Raw genomic sequence first — 27,751 nt, 5'->3', positions numbered from 1 at the left:
TCACACAGGGCGCTTCACATCGACCTCACACGCACATCCTATCATGCATTGGGAACATGTCCCGTACTTATAAGTTATTATTCACGAGAGATGTCCCTCAATGCAGGTAGATGTGCATGTGAGGCACCCATGTGTGAGGAGCATATCCCATTCCCTAACGGGACCGGATCTACTCACATATGGCACTTCAGACCAATCTCACAAGCACATCCCACCGTGCCTTGGGAATATCTCCTGTAAATAATAACACATAAGTACGAGAGATATTCCCAATACACAGTGGGATACACCTGTGAAGTTGTTGTGAGGCACTCTGTGTGAGGAGTAGATCCTAATTCGTCATCAAGCATCAAAATTATATGCCTGCTTGGTATAGCTTTCACACAGAGGCTCTAGCTATGCAAATGGGCTCCATACAAAAGAGGTGTGACACTTAAACCCTCCCCCTCCCCATTTTTGTGTGTGTGGCACTTAACCTCTTTTTACCTTAGTCCATGTCAAACTTGCTCTCTAGCTAGTCTCTACCCATGTCCATGTCATCATGTGCATAGTCTGATATTTCTAGAACCCTAAAATTTTACTGTCTCACTTTATAAGACAAACTTGCTCTCTATCCATATAACGTCACCAGAACAAAAGTTTTCAATAATGACTTTGTAACTAAATATCTAGACCATTGAACTCATGCCTTAAGATCCGTTAACCAATCTTAAAAATTCAAAGTAATGTATAATGGTTTCAAGTAATCTAAGCCATGACAGTGGTATAGTAAATGGTGCATAAATTAACCCAAATATACGGGCAGCATTAATCTCAACCACCCAAACGAAATGCTAGATTCAATTAATATATACTACCATCTAAAAATTGTACCAATTTCACACATCAATCTAAGCTATAAAGATGGTCTCCTAAGAGCAAAACGTTGACATTAAATGTCTGAGCACCACACTATAATTTCAATTAGGGGGCGTTCTTTTTTTTTGGATTTTGAGAGGGGGAAAGTTGGTCAATGGGATTTTGATTCCCATTGACCAAGAATCCCATGTTATTTTTTTTGAGATTTATGTGGGAACAAGGAAAAGTTTATTTTCTTAAGTGATACCCATTTCCTAGGTGGGTAAATAACTTTTCCACTTTGGAGGAAATTGCTAACACTTGAATGGGACAAAAATGCCCCTTTAATAATAGGTTTTTATGGCTAAAATGGTCATTGCCTTTTTTACATGGGAAATAAAAGAACATGGGTAAATGCACTTACCTAGGTAAGTCTTTCCTGTGAAACACTTATCCGGGTAAGTACATTAATCCGGGTAAGTAACTTACCGAAAAGCGAATGGGGCCTTAATATCAGCCATTTTACTAAAGCATCGATCACATCTATATTATCTATAAAAAGAGCGAATGTCCTTTCTTTTTGGAATTTTCATTAGAGGGGCATTCTTTTTATGGATTTTGAGAGGGGGGAAGGTTGGTAAATGGGATTTTGATTCCCATTGACCAAAAATCCCATGTTCTTTTTTTATATTTATGTGGGGACCAGGGAAAGTTTATTTTCCTAGGTATCACCCATCTCTTAGGTGGATAAATAACTTTTCCACCTGGGGAGAAAATTGGCAACACTTGAATGGGACAAAAATGCTCATTTTAATAATGGATTTTTATGGTTAAAATAGTCATTGCCTTATTTATATGGGAAATAAAAGAACATCGGTAAATGCACTTACTTGGATAAGTATTTTCTAGGAAACACTTACCTGGGTAACTACATTTACCTGAGTAAATAATTTACCGAAAAGCAAATAGGGCCTATATGTTTTCTATATTCCTTATCTAAACATACAATGGGCATAAAGAGGGCATATATGTCATTTACTCTCATTTTAGAAACTGTCCACAAACTGTTCACTTATAATGGTCCATAAATTATAAGTAGTTTTGTCTTAAAGATACTGTCATGCAAGGTTCAAAGTATCGATACGAAATGAGTTTTGGCCGTACCATATTAGCACTTAGAAACAGTCAAAACTCTTTTTTTTTAGTTTTTTTTTATCAAAGCTTGTTTTTTGGAAAGCTTATAACTTGTTTTTTATTATTAAAAAAAATTGGGGGTCCGAAACTCCTGGAAACAGGCATTTCGGATTGTATCATTTTCAAAAGATACGATACAATACATTTGATATAGGGCGTATCGTATCGCTACTTTGAACCATGCTGTCACGTGAAAATGCATGTACATGTTTGCTAGTATTTTATAAAAAATAAAAATCCAAACCAAATAAAAATGAAGTACCAAGTTTTCGTTTGATTCATGGATCTTAGGTGACAACTCTAATGACTTGGATATGTTGATTTGTAACATCATTTGGATGATGTCTAAACCCAAGAGGACATTTTGATGATTAAGATCTTTTGCATATTTTCTAACACGAAATCTTGACTCTTGAGTGACCAATATTAGTTGAAATCTCAGTACATTGTTAGTAACTTTGTTTGAATCGTTGAGATTAACAAATCTAAGCTATTATAAAGTGATATGTTGAGATGAATTGACTGATCTTCCTTGTTGTTGGGTGTCAAGTAGTCAAACCCTCTCAAAATGGGCCCCCATCCACTTGTAAGTGTTCTTGTTATTAGTTTATTACTATTCTTGTATCATAGAACGAGGCAGGGTGTGTTACGAAACATGCTTGAAAGCAAGGTTTTTAAACCAGACCAAGAACCTTTCTAGTCCGGTTCCTGTATTGAATGGTCCGACCGTTTGGTCCAAACGGATGGCCTGTTCTGACATAAAAAAAATAAAAAAAGGCCCAAAACCATTTTCTGGGTCGACGGTTCACTGACCAAATCAATATTTTTTTGCCAAAAAACGGTTTTGGGGTAAATTAAAACCGGTAAGGTGACCAATTCCCTATTTTTCTGATCCAATCCGGTTTTGAGGAACATATCCGGACTCAATCTATAGGGCTATATATCCTAAACAACCTCCCCCACTATCCCCAACTTTCTCTTAAGTTATCTCTAATTTAGTAGAGAGTTTCTCTCCTAAATCATCTAAAATTATTATTTATCTTCTCCCCCACTTTTTATCTACATCTATCTAAATAAAGTATGAATTAAAAATTTTAATATTTATTTAAGTATTCTAACAAAATTATATAATAACATTACAATATTTGTTAAAAATACAAAAACTAATTATAATCATTTTAATAATATTTATATTATTAATAATTATATATTTTTACAAAGTTCATCATGAAATTATATACAAACAATATAAATTATGTTTTTTTGGATTATTTAATCTAAATGCTCTTCAAATAAATAAAAGATGAAATTAAATAATTAAATAATATTTCAATATTTTAATAACTAAATATCTTAAATAACAAAATATTAAAATTAACATTCTAAATCAATTAATAATATATTTTAAACAGTCACTAAATAATTTTCAATAATAATAAATATATTGAGATTTTAAATATTTAGTTAAATAACTAAATATTTTAAACAATGAAATATTTAACATAACTAGATTTTAAATAGTTAAAATAACAAAATTATGTATTAATAGTACTATAATTTTGTGGATTATTAAATTCAACAAGTAATCAATATTCTAAAATTTAAATAATGATATTATTTCCATAAATAACTAATTTCATTTATGCCAATTAATAATTAGAGAAAATAACTTTCAAAAAAAATAATGTTTATTAATAATGATTTTAAAAACTTAATCTATATTTATTATATACTTATATATACTAAAATTAATATTTATTGTATTTCAATAATTATTTGTTGTTTTTGTGATAAATATATTTTCAATAATTATGTATAAATCTATTTTTGTTTTGTTATTAATATAAAATTTTCAATAACTATTGGAGTTTAAACTAATGTATTTAGCTTTTAAAGTTTAATTTATTGTGTATTTTTGCTATAAATTTTTAATAATTATTGGAGATTAAACTATTGTTCATGGGTTGGTTCGGTTCAGTTGTAGATTGTTTGGCTAACCAAATCGACCTAGTTAGGGTGGAGATTTGGTCACTTAGGTTATATCAGTTTAGATCAATTTTTGGTTTGGTCAGTTAGTTCAAAATATTTAAACTTAAAAAATTAAGTTTGAATTTAAAAAAATTACAATGGCATTATTAATAAAATAAGTTTATGATATAAAATATTTTAGCCTAAGAAATATTGGAATTTTTCCACTATCCCGTATTAAAAAATATAAAATATCAATATATATCTATGGTTGGGACATTTGATTTTAGTCAGTTTACAAATGGTCAAAGTGAAACTAATCCAACCAAGTCGGGTTGGAAATTTCTTGAACCAAAGCTGAGTGGAAATACTAGAAATTGGGTTGGGCAATTTCATTAGTTTGATAGGAATGGCAATGGGGTGAGGCGAGGACGATGAGCCTCTCCGCATCCCCGTCCCCACTAATGGGGATAAAGTTATCCCCATCCCCCATGATTCTTTATAATGTCAACCATTATTTTTATTTTTTATATAAAAAATAAAAATAAAATAATTAAATTTTACTATCTTATTAGAAAATATTCAAATGTATTCAACCATATTTTTTAAAATATTAACATTTGTATGTGTACATGTATACATATACAAATGTATACGTATATATACATATATATTAGCGAGGATCCCATGGGATGGAGATCGGGGTCCCCATGGGGCAATGAATGCTCTCCCTGTCCCTGTACCGTCCTCGCCAATGGGGATGAAAATTTCCCCATTTCTGTCCCTGCGGGGGGAAAATCATCCCCATCACCACCCCATTTGGGGCGTATCCCTACAGGGATCGGGGAAATGGGGAAAATTGTCGTCCCTAAGTTTGATAAACAACCATATCTAAAATAATTATTGTTATTTGTGTTTTGTAAAAAAATTATTAAAAGTAGTATATAAAATATAAATGATTATTAATTATTATAAAAACAATTGTATACTCTTACATGTTTCTATTGTCTATCCTTAACTTAACAAATCTCGTTCATTGCACAGTCTCCACTACTATATATATTAAAACAATGAAGTCTACAAAATTTCTCTTTGTTTTAATTTTTTATTTTTTTTATCCATATCATTTTCGAAACTACCAATTAGAAACTCTACTCTCCCCAAAAAAATCTTCCTAAATCTCTTTCTCTCTCTCTCCCACACATTCTAATAAACTAGATAATCTAATATCCTAAAATTTCTCCTAAACAACCTCCTCCACTATCCCCAACTTTCTCTTAGGTTATCTCTAATTGAGTAGAGAGTTTCTCTCCTAAATTATCTCTAATTCTTATTTATCTTCTCCTCCACTTTTTATCTACATCTATCTTAAAAAAAATTGAATTAAAAAAATTAAAGAACTATTTAAATATTCTAATAAAATTATATAATAACTTTAAAATACGTATAAAAAAGACAAAAATAATTATAGTTGATTTAGTAATATTCATATTATTAATAATTATATATTTTTATGAATTTTATCATGAAATGATGTACAAACAACATAAATTATGATTTTATGGATTGTTCAATCTAAATGTTATTCAAACGATACAAATCTAACATTAAAAATGAAATATTATTTAAATATTTCAATAAATAAATATCTTAAATAAAAAATATTAAAATTAATATTTTAAATCAATTAATAATATATTTTAAATAGTTATTGAGCAACTTTAAATTATAATAAATGGATTAAGATATTAAATATTTAGTTAAATAACTAAATATTTTAAATAACAAAATATTTAATATAACTAGATTTTAAATAGTTAAAATAACAAAATTATGTATCAATAGTACTATAATTGTATGGATTATTAAAATTCAACAAGTAATTATTATTTTAAAATCTAAATAATGATATTATTTCAATAAATAAATAATATTATAAATAACTACTTTTCATTTATACCAATTAATAATTATAGAAAAGAAATTAAAAAAAATATTATTTATTAATAGTAGTTTTAAAAACTTAATCTTTATTTATTATATGTTTATCTATTATAAAATTAACATTTATTGTATTTTAGTAATTATTCATTATTTTTTGTGATAAATATATTTTCAATAATTATGTATAAATCTATTTTTCTTTTGTTATTTAATAGAAAATATTCAATGATTATTGGAATTTAAACTACTATTATTTAGCTTTGTAAATTTAATTTATTGTGTATTTTTGCTATAAAATTTTAATAACTATTGGGGATTAAACTATTTTTCTTAGGTTGGTTTGATTTAGTTGTAGGTTGTTTGGACAACCAAATCGACCTGGTCAAGTTGGGGGGGTTGGTCACTCAGGTTAGTTCAGGTCAATTTTCGTTTTGGTTAATCGGTTAAAAAAAATTAAACTTAATCGGTTAATCGTTTTGGTCAAATTTCGTTTAGGTCACTCGGGTTATATTGTTAGCATAGTTGCATATTTTTATCAGTCTATGTGAGAGAGGCATGCATGGGTGTGGGTCAAGTTTTAGTAAGCTTCCTTAAATGATCTAAGAATCATCTTTCACGTGGCAATTCAGTCGGAAGTCCAAATGGCCACATAGGTTTGGCTCGCTGTCCTATGTTTATAGGGGAAATGTTAATGCCTAAGTACTTGCCATGTGCCTATAAACCACTCATTTATGGTTTATAGGCAAGTTTTCCAATGAAATTTTATGATTTTAAATGGTTTATGCATGGGAGTATAGAACTAATATTGAGTTATGGACTGAAACATTTTAAATTGGGAATTTGTCAAAAACTGATCATGAGTTTTTACCATTTCTGTTAAACTCACCATAACTTTTCAAAACATCTAAAACTCACCATGTTAGTAAATTTTTATTTATCAAAACTCACCTTCCGTTAGTGCACCGTTAATGTTTCTTAACAGAGGTGTCCATGTCAGCGTAAATAATAATTTTTATGACCAAATCACCCTTGAATGGCGAGTTAGAGGAAAAAGGGTCTTTTTCATTTTTCATTTTTCAATTTTCTTTTTTTTTTTTACATTTTTAGTGTTTTGTTATAATTTCTACTATTTTTTTATAAATTCTGTTTTTTTTTACATTTTTATATTTTCTACCATCTATAAAAATTCTTGTATTTTTTTGTTATTTATTTTCAATTTCTGTGTTTTTCTATAACTTTTGTTGTTTTTTCTATAAATTTTATTTTCTGGTTTTGTTTTTCATTTTCTATAGTTTCTATACTTTGAAAATAACTTTTTATTTTGTGTGTAATTTCTATAATTTTTTATATTTTTTGTAATTTTTGTGTTTTTATGTAATTTATATTTAAAAATATTTTTTGAACTTTTTTCCTTTTTTTTTCATGTCTAAATATTAAAATATATGTATATATTTTATATTTTTCTATGAAGGTTAAAATGGTAATATATTAACAGCTGTTAGTATCTTTAACGTAAAGTTAATGACATGGTGAGTTTTATACATTTTGAAAAGTTGTGATGAGTTTAAACGAAATGCTGAAAAGTCATGGTGATTTTTTGACAATTTTCCTTTTAAATTTGGATTTTTGGTTGTAATAACCATTCAACTTTGCTACTTTATTTCTTAAATAATTGAAATGGTCATTTTTGCCCTCAAACTATGATAAAAAAGTCGTTTTAAAACAAATCTGTTAGACAATAAATGAAAAACTAAATTAATTTAGCAAATTAAATGAATAGAGCTAATTGATCTAAATAAGTAAATCAAGCCAGTTAAGCAATACTTTAAAAATCGACCTAAATTTGGCCACCGATTTCAAAGTCAACAGTTCAATCACCTAAGTCCATATGGATCACTTAGGCGGCATTTTTGAAAATTAAAAAGTAAAAAATAACAATTGACCCCAAAACCATTCACCGGGTGAAACAATTTAGCAGTTCAATTGTCCGTGTTAGCAGTTTTATTCATTTACTGGCCAAGTGAACGTGGTTTTTGAAAAATGATAAGTATAAACTATAATAAAATAGTTGACTGGTTTATAAGTCGAACAGTTTCACTACCCATGTCAATGACGATTTAAAACCATGAATTAACTAATTGATTAAGTAAACTAAATTAAGTAAATAGAGCAATTAAATAAATTAAACTATATAAGTAAATTAAGTCAATTAAGTGAATTAATTATTTGGTTAAGTAAATTAATCTAATTAGATAGATTAATTAAATTAAATGATCTACATTAACTAAGATAATTAAGTAAATTAAGTCAACCATATAAATTAAGCAATTGAATAAGTAAATTAAACTAATTAAGGAAGTTAAGTTAATTAAATAAACAAAGTTAATCGACCTAAATAAGTAAATTAAGTCAAGTATATATAGAAAATAAAAATTAAGCTAATTAAAGTATATAAATAAACTGAGTCCACTAATGAAATACATAATTGATTAATTCAATTAAGTAAATTAAGCTAAGTGAATAGAGCAATTAAATAATCAAAGCTAATTAAGGTAAAAAGGTAAATTAGGTTACTTGTTAATTAATTAAATTAAGATATGTAAATAAAGCAATTAAAGGATCTCTGTAAATTAGTTTAAGCAAATTGAGTTATCAAGTTAACTTAGTTAATAAAGTAAATTAAGTGATTAGGGATTAAGGATAATTTGGCCCGACCAATGATGTGATGACACGTGGAGTGACGGTATGATGTGGTGACACTTTAACGACCTCGAATACCTCAGCGATTCCAATCACCTTGGGCACCTCGGGTAACCCAACTAGATAGAGGCTCGAGTAGTTTAGCTACATGCACCGACCTACTGAGGTGCCATGCAACCTCCCTCTAGAAGCAAGTCACTTGTCTCCGATCTCATCGGGATCACAACATACATCAATAGATCTTATCTTCCCTCGTCCGATTCAAACGGACCTAGATAAGCTTGATTAGTTTACACGGAGTCCATATTTGGGTGCAAAACTAACTTCGGACTCGACGGGCCAACGATATTGAACACGCATCGTGAGGCCCACAACAACTTGCCTATATAAAGGCCTTGCCTCTAGCCTCACAAGGTACACGTGATTTAACTCTCAAATTCTATTGTAATTAAGCTATTAGCTCTCTCAAATCTCTACATCACTAACTTAAGCATTGGAATGCCCACACCGAGTAAAGCACCTCAAACATTCTGACAGTCTTACTTTGTAGCTTGACCAGGCGACATCATTAACCCAAGTCCAAACTGTCCTCTGATAGGGAGCTACTAGATCGCATTACATCAATTAATAATTTACTATTAGTTAAACCAATTAACAAGTTATTGTTTATGTAATAATTTAATCATAAATAATATTAATTTGAAAGCAAAAAATGGCCATTCTATTTCTTTAGGGTTTAAAGTGGCTTTTTTTTTTTTGCAATTTTCAAGGGTTGCTAGAGCCAAAAATCATACCTTTTGTTTCTCTCTTATTTCCCTTCAAAATGAACACAACCTAAAACCTCTTCCCAAACTTTCTATTTCACTATTATTTTTCTATTAAGCCAAACATAACGTTCATTTTCTTGGACTTAAAAATATTAAGGCAGAACCCCAGGTGGAGCCTTGATTCGTTGTTTTAGTTTGAGGGTACTACCACATTACGAAACATCTCATAGAGTGTGGTGTGGACCGTTTGGTTCATATTATCTGGGTTGAACTAAGGGTGGCAATTTGCCAGGTTTGGGTGGGTTGGATTGGGTTTGGTTTAAGCTTCAACCTAAACCATCTAACCCACTAACCCATTAAGGCTACATGGGTTGGGTTCAACCCAGACCTGGTTGACCCAATCCAATTGATGGGTTGACCCATTCAATTTGATGGTCAAATTGGCCCAATTAGTGGATAGGAATGGCAACGGGGCAGGGGGAGCCTCTCCCCATCCCCGTCCCCATCCCCCACTAACGGGGACAAGGTTATCCCCATTCCTGTTCCCGCGGGATCCCTATTCCCCGTGATTTTTTATAATGTTAATCATTTTATTATTATTTTTGTTTTATTTAAAATAATTAAAATTTACAATCCTATTAGAAAAGATTAAAACATAAAGAAAGCATACTATACATACATACGGGGCGAGGATCGGAATTCCCGCGAAGTGGAGAGTGCTTGCCCCGTCCCCGCTAACTGAAAAACTTCCCATCTTCATCCCATTCAGGACATATCCCCACGATAGGGAAATGGAAAAAATTGCCAAATCATCACATGCCTTCCAACCTCCACACGCACACACACCAAAAAAACCCCAAAAAAAAAGTGTTTCAAAACATTGATAAAAAGGTAACCTAAATTTTAGTTTGCTTATTGTTTATCTGTATGCAGCACGGAGCATCTGCTGGTAATACAAACTATAATGAAAGGACACGCTACGAAGCAAAGTTGGATTCGCGTGGGTGTCAAATGTCTCATTCGGCAAGGAAACAGTATATTTTAAACCAAAGCTGAATGGCCCCATACGTTGCTGACTTGCAGTGTTGCACCAAATGTTTTCAGGACAAAATTGTCCCGTTAAAAATGCACTGAACGTCTGAACCAGCAGTAGCGCTACGAACATTTGGAAATGCTTGCATCCATAAGCGGACAAAGCTAAATAGTACATAACCAAATTCCATAGCAAATTAGCAACAGGTTTTACGTAGATTCGGATCTAACGAAACAAAATGCCTGGCTGGTGCATAATTGTATAGTAGAGCCGTCGTCCAAACTAATCAAACTAGCTGTAGAGAGCTGGAGGGAGAATCCCTGCTGAATCCCTGCTGCAGTAATCTGATTTTCGGTTCAAACTTCAAATTCAAAAACCACTGCACACTATTCCAACCTCCAACCTTTACACACAGAGAAAGAGAAAGAGAAAGAGAAAGAGAGAGTCCTATTTGCGGAAAGACTCCGAAACCCTGCCATTCATTTCCGTTGCAGAAATCAGAACTTTTTCTACACTTGGAGCTTCAAAGCAGAATAATTCAGATACTTCTCTTCCATCCGTCGCTCATTCCTTGGCAATACCTCCTATTCCCTGATCTTCCATCTACAAACCCAAGAAAAATACATAAAAAAACCGAGAGCCTAAACCTTCCTAATTTTCCTCATCGCGGTCTCAGAGTGATTTATGATCATTATCAGAACCGAAAGACAATTTCTTCTGAATAAAAACAAGGGTAGAATAACCTAAAAAGCAAATCAGAAAAGAAAAAAAAAATGAACACAGATTGCACAAATGTCGTCCAAATCGGAGTCCTTGGTCACCAAAGTCATTCTAAAAATAGAAAGCTTCCACTAAATCCGAAAACCCTTCTCTTTTTCACTCTCATTTCGTATTCGCCGAGCGTCTATCGTCAGTCAGCTCCATCACATACACGCACACTCACACAAACTTAGAAGAAGAAAAAAAAAAAAAAAGGGGAAAAATCGTACACAAAGCTTATCTAACCCTATGTTAGAAATAAAACAGTCGTTTCAGGAAACCGAGGCGTTTGTTTTAATGTCAGGTGCTCCCGGAAAACCTAACACTGTCACGATGAGAGGAGACAGGACCGACGATGAGTTGGATCGGAACGAAGCTACTCGCGACCTTGTCGCTGAGACAAGTTTCCGAACGAATAGGAAGAAACGTATGGCGCGGCAGAGGCGAGTCAGCATCAACCCTTTGCCTTTTGCCTCATCCAGCTCGCACGTGCAAACTTTGCCCGTCGATGGCAGTTCTGCTCTCGCTGCACGTGTAAGCCTTCCTTATTTCCCTTTCGTGGTTCCGTTTTTCTTTTTAATTATGCTCCTCCATGACTACTCTTTCTTTCTTCCTCTGACCTAATGACGATAACTTTTGCTCAAGTCTGATTGTTGTGTTGAGCCGATCTCTGACATATTATATTATGATGAACCCATGTTTCATATTTTCCGAAATCCTTTTCTAATCGCCTCAACTGGGGATGCAGAATAGAATACATGTTTGCCTGTATTTATTTTATTTTATTTTTGGGGCTTATGTGATTTCGTCTTTTTTTTTCTTGCCCATGGAATAATGGAATGCCCTTATGACGTGAACATCTTCTTCTGTAATTCTATTTTATTATATCTAAACCCTTCTATGTATTTTTAAATGTAGTGACCTGAAATTTATATTATATTAAACTAAACCTGAATTTCATTTTTTTTTCAATATTTACCTAGTCAAAGAAAGTGGTAGCAAATTCCAGAGATTGAGGGGATGGAGTCTGATTATTATAATCTGAAATTTTCTGTTACTGAGATTTCATGCTTATTCAACTCTGTTTCCTGTCATTGTTTTTTTTCTGCCATTCTCAAGATGATTAGACCTTCTTGCTTTAAAAAGTATTGCCGTGGGCGACATACATTTTATTATATAGACGGCCTTTTAATTTTTCATAGGTAAGATAGAATAAAAAACCTAGACTGCATCCTATTTTTGTCATTTTTAAAGCATGCGAGAGTAGGCGTCAACTGAGGAGAAGCCTTTCAATCATAATCAAAGGTTGGACTGGTTGACCCATGGTGGACCTCTCTATGCTGTTGGTTGAAAATCCCATAACTATAACTATATTTACCAAATCATTGTTCTCGTCTTCTGAACAAATTGTTCCAGTGGAATGTCAGCTATGCAGTTTACCACTGCCTAGTTTTCTGGTTAAATGCCATATAGTTGCAATGAAGAAATGCATATTTGGTGAATGTTCTACTTATAATTGGGTATATGCTCTGTCTCTTCCTTAAGCTTACCTACCTAGACTGTTTTTGCAATTTTGGTGCTATAGAAGAGATGTCTTTTTCCCTGTATGAGTTGCTTGTGGATGTGTCTGAGCATTAAAAAATATTAGTTCTTCTCACAAGGAGGAATCAAAGACTTGTATTCAGGAATGGACTTATCCATGAATATCTGTCCAAAAGAAAAAGGAATATCTTCCATGCTTTAGTTTGCTGAACTTGAACTGAATACAACCTGAGTTCCCCTGCAAGCCTATTTCTTGTTAATGTACCAAGGCAGTCTCTCCATTACATGTTTCAAGTTTCTTTCAGAAATGAAGTAGTTTTGCCAATGGAATATTTATTTAATATACATATTTAGTAAACAGTAGTAGTACATACAATTAATTATAAAACCATATTCTGTGGAAACCATCCAATGCTACTATCATTTTCTTAACTTTCTTTATAGCCTTGACAAATAATACAATTATAGGAGGTTTAAGATATGGAAATTTGTAAGATGGAAATTCCTATGCCTCAAATAATTATATTTGAACTTTATTGAGCATATGGCCACTACCTGAAAAAATTGAAGAAAAGTCCACTGGTAGTTATTGACTTATTATTAGCCAACCTCTGAAAGAAGCTTTTCCTTGATTGTAACTGATTAGGTAGTTCAAAAGGACAGCTTATGTTAGTAAAGCTTTCTGAACCTTGTTATGTCCATTTCTGTACATTGTTGGCCCTGTATAGTTAATACGTCTATTCACTTCTATTGATCTAATTGCTAGAGTTTTTGAGTTTCTAATACTATCCTTTTCTCTTCTGGTGAGTATGAACCTCTAAAGAGGTTAAAAGGTCGCCAAAGAAAAATTTCCTGACACTAAGACATCTGTTTTGTTGTCAATCATTTATTTATTTATTTATTTTTTTATAGATAACGGGACCCACGAAAGTAAGTTGAAAAAAGAACGAAGATACAGATTTCATCACACATCAACACACACACACACACACAACTCAAGCTTTACATTAGCCTATGGAAAGCCATAAAGCATTACCTTCATATACTTAATACAAGTATCACCAAAAAAAATGAAGTACGAAAGGTACTTAAACTTGGAAACCTTCTCCCGTGGCCACCCCATAGTGACCCCCAAATGAAGGAATACCTTATCACATAACCACAGCTTGTTATATATTTTTGTTAGCCTTCAAAATCAGTTTTCACCCACTGCCCGTATTTGTTCTTCATCTTCTCATCTAATTCCTTTGCACGGACCTCTGCAATCTTGGCTGCATTTGCCATCGACTCCTCCTGCACTCGAGCCATCCTCCTGCTTAATTTTCCTTGCTGTCGCCTCCCTCTCAGCTTCCAACCCCTCATACTCCTTCACCCAACAGCTGTGAACCGCACAAGCCAAGACCAGAGCACCCAGGTCCGTAAGGAGCATAGCCATTAGAGTCCCACACTCCACCCTGACCAAAAACTGAGCTTCTTTCGGATCGCTTGGAGAGCTTAGCAATTGGAGGCTTGAATTCTCTTGGGTAAACAAGGCCAGGATGCTGAGCACTTGGCCGATAGATGAAGCGAGGAGAAGGGAAATATGGGTTATGAAACGGAAACGAGTGAGCTGAGAGTAGAAGCCCACAAGAGATGAAAGAAGTGAGAGGCAGGAGACCACGAGGAGTGCCCAACCGAGTGAAGTAGGGGGATTCTTGAGCAGAAAAATGGGAGGAAAAGAGGCCGATGATAGGATGAATAGAATGAAACTGAGGGAAGACAGGAGGAGATTAGGAAAGGAGAAAGAACTTCTAAGCTTGGAGGAAGCCATTTCGGTGGATGGGGTATTCTCTGGTGAATGATGATGATGTACTAGACGACTGTCAATCAATCAATCATTTAAATTTACAGGTTGTAATATGATTGGTGATTAAAATTGTGAATCTTAAAGTTTCAATTCAAATCTTATGGTTGAATCCTCATCTAAAAAAATTTATAACTATTATTTGCATCTTACAGTTGACTTTGTTATTTTTTATCAGTAAGAATAGATTTTATTAAAGACAAACTTGAAGGTTATATCAAGGTGGGATTATTATCCACCTCACACAAACAAAGGATTACAACTTTGCCCAAAACATTTGTTGTCTGAAAGCCCCTTCCACCATCCCATTTTCTGTTCTTCTCACCTATTTAAAAGTAACCGTTAGTTCCCTTGTTATACTTTCAGTTTCCTGAAAAGTATGTCTATAGATCCATGGGATTTGGGTACTGCATCGTGTCCAAGAAATGACCAGATGAGATTGCCTTCCACCTCCAATTGATAAAATGCAATTTGCTTAGCAAACTTTAAATATTTTTATGATTTACTCTATTCATATGAATCAATTTTTTCTGGGACCTGGTTTTGCACTTGGTAAGGGGCTTTTGTTTTTAAACTCTAACTGTAATACGAGTTATTGGTTTACTTAAACCTATTTACAGGCATTTTTGAGTTTACTTTCCACCATATGTAGGTTAAAGAGTCATAATTGGTGGATAAACTGATCCAACATCGAACTTGATTATATCATCTTACAATTGTAGTGTATTGAAAAAAAGAACAGTTATAGTGTATGAGTGGTGAACTTTGTTTTATTTATTACTTATAGGGTGGATGAGGGTTGAAAATGTGTATGGTAGATTGGTAGTGGAAGTTCAATTGATGCATTCTTTTGAGAACAAAGAAGAAACGATATCTTGTTTTAAACTAAAATTTGGTCATATGGCCCTTAATTTCTGCCGGAATTGGTTGATTGCTTTATATGCTAGTGGGGGCTATGATAATCATTATGTTTCCTTTTTCTCTTTTCTCTTTTCATCATTATGTTTTTCTTATCCTTCTTTTCACTCTTTTTTGAGGTATTGTAGATGGTTGGACTGGTTTATTGTTGCTGATAATTCCATCTCGAAGGAGGTTTTGTTGATAACCTTTTTTGAGAAGAAAGTTGCTTTTTTCTGAATAGAATATATATATGTGTGTGTGTGTGTGTTCCAATTTTGGCTTATAATATAGAAGTAATACACTACTTCTTGTGGAAGGTTCAGGATCAAAACAATGTGGAATTATCTTGGGAGGCCACCTTTGTGTTTAAAAAAAGGTGGTAAAATCTTGGGCTGACAAGCATGAGAATGCAGATTTGAGTCCGACAATCACCTCTTTGTGTTTAAAAAAAGGGTTAGGTCCGTATCCAGTCTATGCCTCTGAAGAGATCAGATAGCTGGAACCAACATTGGGTAATGACCTTATTAACTGATAAAATGGGGAACTAACAACGTGGAGACACAATGAATGGCAAGAATTATCTTTATGGATGAGGATTCTGTTAAGAACCAAATCTACAATTGAAGGATCTGATGATCTGTTTCTTTAATGTGATCTGTTAAACAGCTGTTTTTGACTATAAATTAGGGCCCTCTTTGTCAAAATTGACATGCGCCCAATAACCACTGTTAATCATAAATTTACTAGGGTTTGCCTACTGGAGAAATACCTACTTAGCAATCCTTCTAAAGATTTTGATATTTGCTCCTGGGTTAAAATCATAATGAATCAGAGACAGAGCTCTCTTTCTATTACTTTGTGAAGGAAATACATGGTAGACTAGTTGCTGCTGAAGTTAGTATAACAATTCATTAGATTTCAATAACAAAAGTAACTAAATGAATGTGGTACATAATAAAGGCAAATAAAGAGCTATTATCTTTTGATACAAAGAATAGTTTTAAAGAAATTAAACAGCATGGACTTGCGATTATTTACTTCTTTAAAATACATTATGAATTTTGTTTCATAATGTTGAAGTTGGATTTTGGGTTCAATAGATATTTACCCATTTGTTCCAACAACGTGAGATGTATTTGTTTGGATCACTTGAAGTTCTACATTTGTTCTTTTCTTAGGTCTTTGTTTTGATGGTTACTTGTATATATCATGTTGTAGGACATTGAAGTTGGGAAGTTGAGATTTCTTCTCCAGAAGGAACTTAGGAACAGTGATGTAAGCTCCCTCGGGAGAATGGTACTCCCAAAGGTTTGCATTAAGCTTTTCTACTTTGAAAGTGATCATTTGACCCATGAACATCAAGGGTGTGATGATTGGTATTCCACAAAATCTCTGTATTTCTGTTTTTACATGACATCATCAGACTCATCTTTGCAGTTTCTTTTTCTTTTTTTTTTGGTTGTAATTTATCAAACATACCTCACTTGATGCATTGTCTTAGAAATATATCAGCACCTTATATACACATGTTCCATGACTAGATTTCATCATGTTGAAATTTTACAAAAGGTATCATGGGAAATTGGATTGCAGAGAGCAGCTGAAGCTCACCTCCCCATCCTTGACACTAAAGAAGGAATGTTTATCGACATGGATGACATGGATGGTCTACGAGTGTGGAACTTCAAATACAGGTCTGTTTTCATATTCTACTATTTATGCCACATGTATGCAATGACATCGCCAATCCAAGATAGTTGGTGTTCAAGTGACCAAATGGGCCACCAACGACACTGTTGACTATATAGATGAAATATATGACATAGATGTCCAAATATTTGACCATATCTATGCTGACCTATTCCTTACTGTGATGGATACTGCATCGTGGAGAAATTTCTGGTTATCCTATGCACAGCCAAAATATCCTTAAAATCCCGTTCCTCTCAACTTATTTTAATTGAGTCAACAGGTGTAGGTTTTCTTTTGAGAGGTGAAAAGATGCTTTTGTTGTGTTTGGAGGAATCATAGTTTGGAGATCCGTAATAAGTTTTTACCCCCTCATAGATGCATGGTTTATCTGTGTCTCTCTCATTTTATGCTCAGGTTTTGGCCTAATAACAACAGCCGGATGTATATTCTTGAGAATATTGGTGAGATCAGTATTCCTTCCTAACTTGCAAGCAATTGCAATTGTCTTTTATGGAGTAATATCTACCAGATACATTGGAATGATCCATATTGCACTAAATTTTCTCAGGGGAGTTTGTTAAGATGCATGGCTTACAACTCGGAGACTTCATTATGCTTTACAGAGACGATCAAAATCAGAAATATGTAATCTTTGCTATCTTAGATACATCAGTTTTCCTTTCCACAAAATCTTCATGTCCATCAGGTTAGCTAAGTTATCTTGACTATAGATTATGCTTTATACTGCTACTGTATACAGGTCATTCGGGCTAGGAAGGCTTCGGATCAAGACATATTTTCTGAGTCCACAAGAAACAGCTTCTTTGGTATCAGCACCATAAAGGATTGCTATGTTCCTGAAGTTGAGGTAAATAAACCTAGTTACCTCCATGTAAATTTCCCTACAGTGGATGATATAGGCCTGCCATTCCCATGCGACAATGACTTCTCAGATGCCTTTCCAATAGCCCTTTCGGGTGGATCAATGGTCGACTTTCCAGGGCTTGAACCAATTGCTAACTTTGGGTCAGTTGAGAACTTATCTCTAGATGACTTTTTGTAGGTTCAGCACTTACATGGAACTGCACAATAGGAAACCCAATGTTGTATGTAACTTTTTTTGCGGAACTGGAACTGTGTATTTTCATTTTGTTGGCACATGTGCAATAACGGACTTTTCATGGTTGCCATGATGGTTGTTCAAATATTTTAATCTTTGACTTTGAGTGGGGACGTTTAAAAAAAGTATAATCTAAATATCTAATTGGTTTTTCATATATTTTTTAATTTATTTAAAACCATAGGCCCAAAACCAAGCCCGCATTGGCCCAGGCATGGGCTTCTATGTCAGACGCTGGCCTGGATTCTTACTTCCTAGAATAGGTGCTAAGCCTCGCCATGGCCCAGCCCATTATCACCCCTAGCGCAGCTATGTGCTCAATCCTTTGAGTTTTCCATGAACCAATGGTGAACGGAAGCCAAGTTGCTTGCTATCATTTCCCTTCCAAACAAAATAGTGAATTTGGGGGTATGCCACATCAGACGATTGGGCCGAAGGAATTGCCACGCAAAGTGAAGTGAAAGTTCCAGGCTGCAGCCTGTAAGATCCCATTCTTCTTAAGCGATAGGAAAAAGGAAAAGCAAAGATCGAGTGGTTAAACCATGTTCCCATTTTGAACATATTGGGAAATCTTCTGAATGGGTGGTAGTAGGAAAAATGTCAGTAGCTTCTAACCATTGGTTTGGTGGATAAATTTTGCATTGTAGCATTCTGGCTCCACGGGGAAGATGCTGGAAAACTAGAGTCTGGATCTGCTCCTCACACTGACCTCACTGCATGCCCTGGCCACATATCGTGAACATCTCCTGTATTTATATTTATTATTCATAGGGAGATGTTTCCAACACAGTGGGATGTGGCTGTGAGGAGAGAAGTATAGTATTGTGCCTAATCTAAACTAGAATAGATACTAAGCCCTAGACAAAAATGACAGGAGGCCTCAACATTGAAGACTGAAGCCAAGCACAAGCCGGAAAAATGGACCAAAAATTGGTAGGATTGGACCTTAACAGAGTTTGTTCACTAATCTGTCATTGCCTCTTAGTAGCATACTAGCACCATAAGAGCAGAGTGGTTGAGGTTGATTGAGGCATTGAGCCTAATGTGGAATGTGGCGGAATGGTGAAAAGCTCCATGATAGTCATCAAGAAAAAAAAAAGCTCAACTCCATGCCCACGAAATCATTCTCCTACACGTAAAACCATACCTGAATGAAATCATGAATATAATTCTATCATGTTCATGCTGCTAAGCCTTTCCCATAGCCCATGTGTCTATCGTTTTGTCTCATTGACCTTACGTTTCGAGTAAAACTGTAAAATGTTTGTTAATCTGCCGACAAATTTCCAACCGCACGAATACGAGGCATTCTGAACTCTTCAAATCAATACAAGCTGCAGCATGCAGGAGCCTTGTTTCTGGCACCTACTGCTAGTAAATAGCACCCTGCTTTTAAGCATTCTAAACATCACAGATCACACCACGTAACTAATAGGACATCCAAATGAATCGGGATCTGCTGCATTTATGGTGCACTTCCATTCTGTTACAGTAACATATAACAGCTGTCTACATATGATGCGATTTTTTGTCACCGGATCTGCTCCTCGTACCTGGCTTGCCTCACGCGCACCCTACCATGCATTGGAAACATCTCCCGTTATTATTCATGGGAGATGCTCCCAATATACGGTGGATGTGCCTGTGAGGCGCCTATTTTTGAGGAGCAGATCCCGCTTCGGATACGGAGGCGTTTACATAGAACAGCTGTCTGATCCGGTGGTTTAGTCAATTATGTGGACACAATAAAGGCGAATCCAACAATATTTGAACAAGAATCACGTTAAACAAAGCCTAACAAATAGACACAGTTCTACAGTATTCAGTTGGCATAAATCAGTGAATTCCAATCCTCAATTTTCGCTCGGTGAATGCCATCATAATAATTCAAATAGCAGTTCAAATAAATAAATTAATACGACCAAAATACAAATGTCACAGGCACAAATGCGCTAGTAAAAATTTTTGGACCTATTATTTGCTCTCCGAAGGCCAAGGCACAAAACTTACATCTAATAATAATTGATCTGCTAAATAAAATTACTGCTAACAGGCTATAAAAGATTGACGCAGATGCTATAGGACAATCCGATGAGGCAAAACCAAGTCAGATGCTGGCCAAGTGGCCAGTGATCATACCTCCAACACTTTACTACTGGATATGGAACTTTTTGACGGATCGAGATGGCTAATCAAAGAACAATTACGATAAATTGGGTGTGCATCACTGCTCTGGACATTTTGGCTCAAGCAGCACCTGGTGTATGCTTAAATATGGAAAATATTCCATCTCTCATCCAGATATCCACTTTAATGAAGTTCAGAGTAATGGCCACATAGATATGGATAATTGGAAAGAATGAAGAATTTGAATGGGTTTAGACGATGTGTTAGGAAGAATTCAGATGCAATTCACTGGTCAAATCTAGCCTCTCCTTATGTTTGGTGCATTCTGACTCGTATAGTTGTTTCCAAAATTCAGAATTTGGGCACTATGCAAAGCATTCCATGTCCAAGACTATGCTCCAGAGGGTACATGGTTGTGCCTTTCACATTATTCTGATGCTCTATAGCAGCCCTTCTGACAATGGAAAGCTTCATACTCTTTTGTTCCCGCCGCTTCTTCGAAATGGAACACACACCCAGTGGGTCTCCTGTCCCTGCTCCATCCCTCCTTCTCAACATCAAAATGGGGAGGCATCATGATATGGTCAATAGGTGTTTTGTCAACTAAAAGTAAAATAAGAAAGTTTTAAACAATTCACATTTGCCAGCTGATTAAGAAGCATAAATGATTAAAGACCATTAACGATACAAAATGGCAAATGGTAAGATGATTTAGTAACATGGCACAGAGAAAGCTTGGAGCATAAGTTACCTCTGGCGGTCTGGCTAGTGAAATACAGAGGATCAACATATTTACTTTTTAGCTTTTTTCTTGGGGTACCAGGGTAGCTAGTTTACAAAATACTACTCACTGTGAGGCTGTGAGCATGCTACAACATGAAAAACAGCTTCCGTGCATTCAAAGAAATGAGTAAATCCAGGTACCTTATTAGGTTTAAGTAGAATGTAAGGACAGTACAAATTGTTATCAGTAAAAATGTCCAACTTGTGAGAGGGGAGAAAAGGATTTCATCTCCCAGATATCTGGCAATAGAAGCCAGATTAGTCTTAATGACTAAACTACAATATCAACTATTCTGTTCTCCTTGTAGACCATTCACCTTATCTTTCTTTTCTTTTCTTTTTTTTAATCAGTACCATTCACCTTATCTTTTCCCTCCCCCTATTGCTTTCATGTCACCTTACAAGAAGTAGTCAAATGGATGGTTAATATTTTCACGTCGGCTTACTCCTAGGTAATAAGAGATTCCTTGCAGGGACCATCAAATGGAGAAAGCAACATCCTATATGAATGCCACAATTACCAATAAGATGTAGGTAAAACTGTAACATTGATCCTCCTAATGGTTGCCCTAGATTTCTCATCATCATGTGCAATGTACCAGTAAGTGGTCTTGAACTGTGAAATAGATGGCTATGTATGTTAGATAAGAGATAGAAGAACTAATCCATGGCTACTGAACTTCTAGCCTATCTTAAATATTTCTTTTTGCTTAATTGAATGCTTGAATAATGGAAGGGTGGAGTGGGGAGGGGGGAGGTTGAAAAATGAGCATCAGTTACCTCAATAATTTCTCTGATGCAATTCTTGCAGCTGTCAGTGAATCACGACTGGGAACCCACTTCACCATGCGGTTAGGATCAGCTCGCATTGGGGAATGGATTTTGATAAGCTTAAGAAAACCACAAATGAAAGATCATATGTTAAAAATTAGAAACTAATAAATAAAATGAGGAATCTATCCAAGTCAGGAAGAATAGGTTGAAGCCTACATGCCAAGGGATGGGAGCAGTGTCTAGCGGGTTAAAACTAGGGAATCTACCAGCTAATTACTAGAAATGATTAGAAAATTTGGTAGTCTTTTCTTGGAAAATTTGAAAAAAAAAAAGTGGACAACAAATAATTGGTGTAAAAGTCAAGGGCTAATAACTGAACTATATGGACTTAATTCTCATAAAAGATCTCCTTGCTAGGATCCATAAATGGTGCCTCCTGCCCAGCATATGAAACATGTGTACAGCATACACAAGGAAGAAAGTTTTGATATATACTAATAAAGAAAATGGGGTAGTTTTTCTAATCAGTAAAGAAAATGAAATACTTAATAACACTTACTCCCAAACACTCCATCATCTGATAATATGCTCTACCATGTAATGGGGTATGACCCTGTCTTGACTCTGAGAAATATCTGGTCCTGAAAGTAAAAACAAGATCACATGAAACACATGTGATCATGAAGCACATGATGACACAAGCAGTTAAAATTACAAGAGAATTTACGGCACAGGATGTAAAGGTCAAAATGATTCCTCACCATTCTTTATAACCTGGATCCACAGTGAAGCCATACATATCTACAGAATCACAAACAGAGAGAGCTAATTCAAGAGCCTTGAGCCCTGTTCCTTTTGCAGCTGAACCAAAAGATGCACCTAACATGAGATATACTGGATTGTGTATTGGGACTTCCTACAGAAGACAGGAAATTAAGTATGTAAACTAGAAAGATAGTACGTAGGTGTCAAAAGCAATATGGAAAAAACACATTTATGACAACTAAAAATCTTCCAATGCAATTGATTTATTATTATTGTGATTTCTCAGCAAAAAAAAAAAAAAACTACTACAAAAATATAAAAGAAGTGTGTAATAACGCAAAATGAAGAACTAGATGAACAAGATTTTTAAGATTTAGCTTAGATCTGCTAATGCAAGAACCAAGACCAATAACAACTGGGTGGTAAGGCACTACCTGAACTATTATAGATTTACTCAAAAAGCCCTTGCTTTGTAGTAAGTAGCACTCCCCAAGTCCAGTGACTTGGGGGGGGGGGGGACTAATAAGACCTTAACAAATACTTAAACCATGATGCAAACTAAAAGGATGTTGGAAAATATAAAATTTAGCTAATAGTGGACGAAAATATGTATTAGATTATTCCGAGTAATAGAAGCATGCTCTGTGAACTAGAAATTAGATGCACATTAGAGTTTTGAAATAGATGAAAGAAGATAATTTTCACAATTTAACACATGTAGTTTGACATAAGCCCTCTCCTGTAGAAAATATTAACTGTATATTGAGATGCTATAAGAAAAAGTACAAACCCGGATCATTTTGCTCATGGTGTCATGAATTGTTGTCTTAATAATCAAGACCTCCTTCTCAGTTTCTGCAGAATGCATATTTTTAGTGTGCTTCTACTAGTGTTAGAGGACAATAAAAGAAGTGGAGCAGTGTCATACCATCCAGCTCAGCAACTTTATCAAGTGCCTTGGCGGATCCTCTATTTAAAAGGCGAAATGTACTTTTCCTACCTACATACTCTGTGTAGTTCTGAAATATAACAAAAGAAAGGAGGGTAAGGACTATGTATGGTTATCAGAGAGAAGGTAATATGGAACAAAATGTCCAAGACAATGGGCTAGGGAACCTGGATTGGTGCACCATTTTCTCTGACAACAGCATCATAATGATCTATCTCATGCCCAAATCTTGTCTTGAGAAGATCTCCCGAGTTTCCAATAACAGCACACCGATCAAATTGCCGAGGAATGAATGGAGGAGTCTCAGGCAGTACTAATGCAAGTTTCTCCATGCAAAGTGTCTTATTCTCACAGTGGTTACTGCAGTATCATAAAAAATAATGTCAGGCGAGATAGGGCTGTCAATTCTTTTGGTATTTTCTAGGGGTAAAACTCGGGTTGGCCCATGTTAGCATTTTACAGTGCTTTGGGCTTTGCCCTTCAGGCTGGGCCCATTCAAATTTTGAGAAAAGTCCAACCTGATCCCACCCAAGTTGCACCCCTAGTATTTTCTTGACGAAAAAATATCTAGTTGCCACCTCAGATAGTCCTTAGATTTTTTTTTTTGTAATTAGTATTCTTTTACAAGTTCATCCCTTTCAGGTATAGGCATCAAACTTTTTCTGAGGTTCTTTTCCACTAAGCAAATAAGCAGGGAAAACTGGGGGTCAAAGAAAAATCAGAAGCGCTACTTTTGTTTAGCACACATAGTAGACAATAGACACGAAAGCATAGTACAGTATCTCCCCCTCCCCACCTTTCATTTTGAATACTTATCATCTATATCCATTTTGTGGTAGATTACCTATATCCATGGGTTATTTTCTTCATCATGGTACTAAAGCTGTTTTTAGTATGATAGAAAATAAGAGAGAAACAGAGAGTCGAGGAAATTCTTAAGGAATTTCACACTATCAAGCTAAATGCAGCTTAATAGTCGTACTTACAGAAGTATTCCCTTATTGATCCTGCGCCATGCATATTCCTCCCATCCATTTGGTAGAGCATCAATGAATTCCCTGGTCAGTATTGTGGTACTATTCCGCACCTAAACAATTTAGATCAGACAAATAACAAAACTCAAACAAACAACATAAAAAAAAGAAAAAAAAAAACTCAAGACCAGCAGGCTTTGCTACTCTTAGTGGATCATTAATTAACATGAGAGCAGTCAAGCAAAGAACAAAAGAAAGAAAAGTTTTGCTCATTTGAGTTTAACAGTATGCAAGAATGGTGTCATTCAAGTCACTGGTGAATCTTATCATATTAGCATAAAGTCAATTGGATAGCATGAACTTATATGCACTTAATGATTTTGGTAGTATTTAATAAAATCCCTCAGATGAGGGCTTATCCTCTAAACATGTAGCCAGCCTCCTACTCAGAAAAACAGAGTAAATAATTTTTACATTAAAAAGTTACCTCATATCTATCTGTAAGAAGTCAAATCTAATTCGTAACTCAAATAAAAGACTCAACACAAAGGCATTCAATACATTAAATTGGTGTAGGTACCATTCTTTTAGATAAAGTCGGTTGTTAATTATGAATTAAACCTAAATTAAACTCCTAAATCAAATAAAAAAACTGACCAATTTTACCAGGTGGATAACGGGTGGGTCTCGAACAAAAAACACAGGTATAGTTTCTTCCTAGTACAGTGTGGTCATTAACTATTATATTAATAAGTTGCAGAAAAATGAAAACAACAAACTCACCCGTTCCCATATAGAAATAGCCTCACAGAGATTAAAATCAAATGACAAGCCTTCAAGTTCTCCTGTTTTGGGATCCCTCTGTGAAAATAATTGCATTTCAATCAAAACAAAGGCATTAGAAATAAGATGGGCTCTTTCCAATGATAAAAGTGAAAGAATCCGTTGCAAGAAGAATGATTTATTCCCTAAAAATTGATGAATAGTAGTGAAATTGTGTTAGTTGGGTGTAGTTCTGAACTCATCAGTTTTGGCACCCTGTTGCTTGTTTAACACAGTGCTACATATTTACTATCCAAATTGCACGGATGAAAATACATGTATAAGGGAAAGTAGAAAAGTGCAATAAGGTATCTAAACAAATAAAAAAAAATACCCACCCATTTGGGGACAGTGTCACTAGGAAACTGTATTGCGACTTGGCAATAGTCTCTGCCACTCACAGCATGTAAACCTAACCCATTTGCACTCTGCATCATTATATAAAGCAGTAAATCATCCAGGCATCAATAGAGGAGAGACCATGTTTCACCACAGTAAGAATCTTCAACGATCACAAGTTTATGTGCAAGATAAAAATGAGTTGCTCTGGAATGTACTATCATGTTAAACTACAGAATTAGGGATAGCAGGTTAACTGTCTAATAGTGTCATACAAATTAAGTTATAATGCAAAACAGCACTTCTCCTGAGAAAACCACACAAAGGAGTTTTTGCTGGACAAGCAGCGAACAAAATCTTTTATTGTAGCCACAGACATGTATAAATTATGAAACATTGTTTCAAGTTCATCTTGAGGTGTCTATATCTCCCAGAAGGGAGTGAGATGATAGAATGTAATTTGTCACTAGGAAGGTTTTGTTGATTTATTGATTACTTGGTATCAGAGTCTAAATGCTACTTTCATTTTTCCATTTTTGTTCAGATTCGTTGAGAGTTTGAGTAGTAAAACATGCAAGCACCATTAAAGTAGCCAGAAACAAGAAAATTTATAGTGAATCAAAAGGCTCGCAAGCTAAGTTCCAATTTTCCTACATCTCGCACCTAATGCTAGATTTGTATCAAAATGTGTCTTACATAAATGCTTAATGTACATGTTTCTCATGTGAGCACTTGAAATGGCTGGTTATATTACTATTTGGGAATACACGTTTACTAGAAAGCCCATTAATTATAATTAGCATCATAGGCACTGGGTTAACACGAATCAGAGGTTAAAAGAAAGAAATACATAAAACAACATAATATTATTAATAATCTAAAAATCTCGATGAGCACTCAAATTCGACCTAGGAAACATACAGACTGATAAAAATGAACAGCATTATCAATAGATAATGCTTTAAACAAAATAAAAACTTACCACGCACTTCTTGAAATTGCTCTGCAGGGAAAGCAATGCACTTAGATCTTCATCAGTAAGACTATATTTGTCATCTATAGATCAAATAGAAAGTCAAACAGAATAAACGGAATGACAAAATAAAGAAAGAAAATCAGATCGTAAACGTGTACTTCGAAACAAGTACGGAAATTTAACACAGTATAGCTGTGCACATAAAAGACGATAGCTTACAGAGGGTCGAGACTCCAGTAATGTAGATAAAGATCGCTGCGAAGCCTGATGTCAAAGAAATTGCTAGACACAGCTGCAAGAGCCTCATCAAAGAAATTTTGAAAATTTCTGAACGATGGTAACAGCTTCCGGCACTGGAGTCGCTCGATAGAGAGGCTTTCAGAGACAAACCCTAATTACTCTCGAGGATTTGAAGAGAGACGACGGAGCAGATGAAAAATGAAGCGATGTCCAGCCACAAAAAGAAACAAAAAATGTAGTTCCACTCTGTTATTCCACCTTGGGCTTTCGCACCGGACAGTGACGAGATTTGTTTGCCTTTCATTCCGTAAAGCTCCCGAGTAATAACAGTTAAACAGGTAATGAAGAGGTGCGGCTCGGAAACAGCTGAATTTATTGAACTGAACCGCTTATTAGTTTTCTTTTTCTTTTTCTTTTTCTTGCAATGAATAATGTATATTTCATTTAAAGACATGCCAATAAGGAATTCAGTTCAATCAATTAAGCAGTCGTCAAATGGCCGCCGCAAAAGGCTTGCGTTTGCGTCCCAGGCCCCCAAGTAGGATCTGTAGAGTAAGGGGCGCCTCAAACGTCTCACAGCACATCTCCGCCGTGTATTAAAAACTATCTCCTGATGATATCATCACTTCTGATACTATCATTGAAAGATGCTCTTAATACATGGTAGGGATCTGCTGTAAAACGTTGTGAGGCGCAGATGTGA

At 34.7% G+C, this 27,751-nt stretch overlaps 3 protein-coding genes across 11 annotated transcripts; 1 reads left to right on the top strand and 2 right to left on the bottom strand.

Moving 5' to 3' along the window:
* The first annotated feature begins 10,665 nt into the window (after positions 1–10,665).
* LOC104591824 (B3 domain-containing transcription factor FUS3-like) lies at positions 10,666–18,369 on the top strand. 8 transcript variants are annotated; one of them, XM_010250871.3, is made up of 6 exons: positions 10,666–11,736; positions 16,706–16,762; positions 17,057–17,181; positions 17,594–17,640; positions 17,748–17,824; positions 17,940–18,369. In XM_010250871.3, exons 1-6 carry the CDS (start codon positions 11,452–11,454, stop codon positions 18,240–18,242), a joined length of 894 nt encoding a protein of 297 aa, XP_010249173.1. In that variant the 5' UTR covers positions 10,666–11,451; the 3' UTR covers positions 18,243–18,369. The 8 variants fall into 8 exon arrangements, with proteins under 8 accessions (XP_010249173.1, XP_010249171.1, XP_010249174.1 ...); XM_010250869.3 differs by having other exon boundaries at positions 10,667–11,736; positions 16,706–16,795; XM_010250872.3 differs by having other exon boundaries at positions 10,668–11,736; positions 17,081–17,181.
* On the bottom strand, positions 12,729–15,958 carry LOC148791966 (Putative membrane lipoprotein). Its single transcript, XM_088902511.1, has 2 exons — positions 14,033–15,958; positions 12,729–14,001 (listed from the first exon to the last, which is right to left on the bottom strand). The coding sequence occupies exons 1-2, from the start codon at positions 14,552–14,554 to the stop codon at positions 13,927–13,929; spliced, it is 597 nt and encodes a 198-aa protein (XP_088758637.1). The 5' UTR covers positions 14,555–15,958; the 3' UTR covers positions 12,729–13,926.
* Positions 18,370–20,156: 1,787 nt separating the features above from the next.
* On the bottom strand, positions 20,157–27,357 carry LOC104591825 (Glycosyltransferase family 29 (sialyltransferase) family protein). Of its 2 annotated transcripts, none has more exons than XM_010250875.3 (12): positions 27,028–27,357; positions 26,815–26,888; positions 25,832–25,921; positions 25,455–25,532; positions 24,684–24,784; positions 23,865–24,057; positions 23,677–23,767; positions 23,539–23,603; positions 22,745–22,899; positions 22,543–22,624; positions 21,990–22,099; positions 20,157–20,973 (listed from the first exon to the last, which is right to left on the bottom strand). In XM_010250875.3, the coding sequence occupies exons 1-12, from the start codon at positions 27,113–27,115 to the stop codon at positions 20,778–20,780; spliced, it is 1,323 nt and encodes a 440-aa protein (XP_010249177.1). In that variant the 5' UTR covers positions 27,116–27,357; the 3' UTR covers positions 20,157–20,777. The 2 variants fall into 2 exon arrangements, with proteins under 2 accessions (XP_010249177.1, XP_010249178.1); XM_010250876.2 differs by lacking the exon at positions 20,157–20,973 and adding an exon at positions 21,508–21,825.
* Positions 27,358–27,751: the final 394 nt, after the last annotated feature.

This window comes from Nelumbo nucifera, chromosome 4 (genome assembly GCF_055504915.1).
Source record: "Nelumbo nucifera cultivar China Antique chromosome 4, China Antique-T2T, whole genome shotgun sequence".
NCBI lineage: Eukaryota > Viridiplantae > Streptophyta > Magnoliopsida > Proteales > Nelumbonaceae > Nelumbo > Nelumbo nucifera.
Note: the sequence above shows the minus strand (reverse complement) of the source record. Positions and strands in the feature narration are given on the sequence as shown.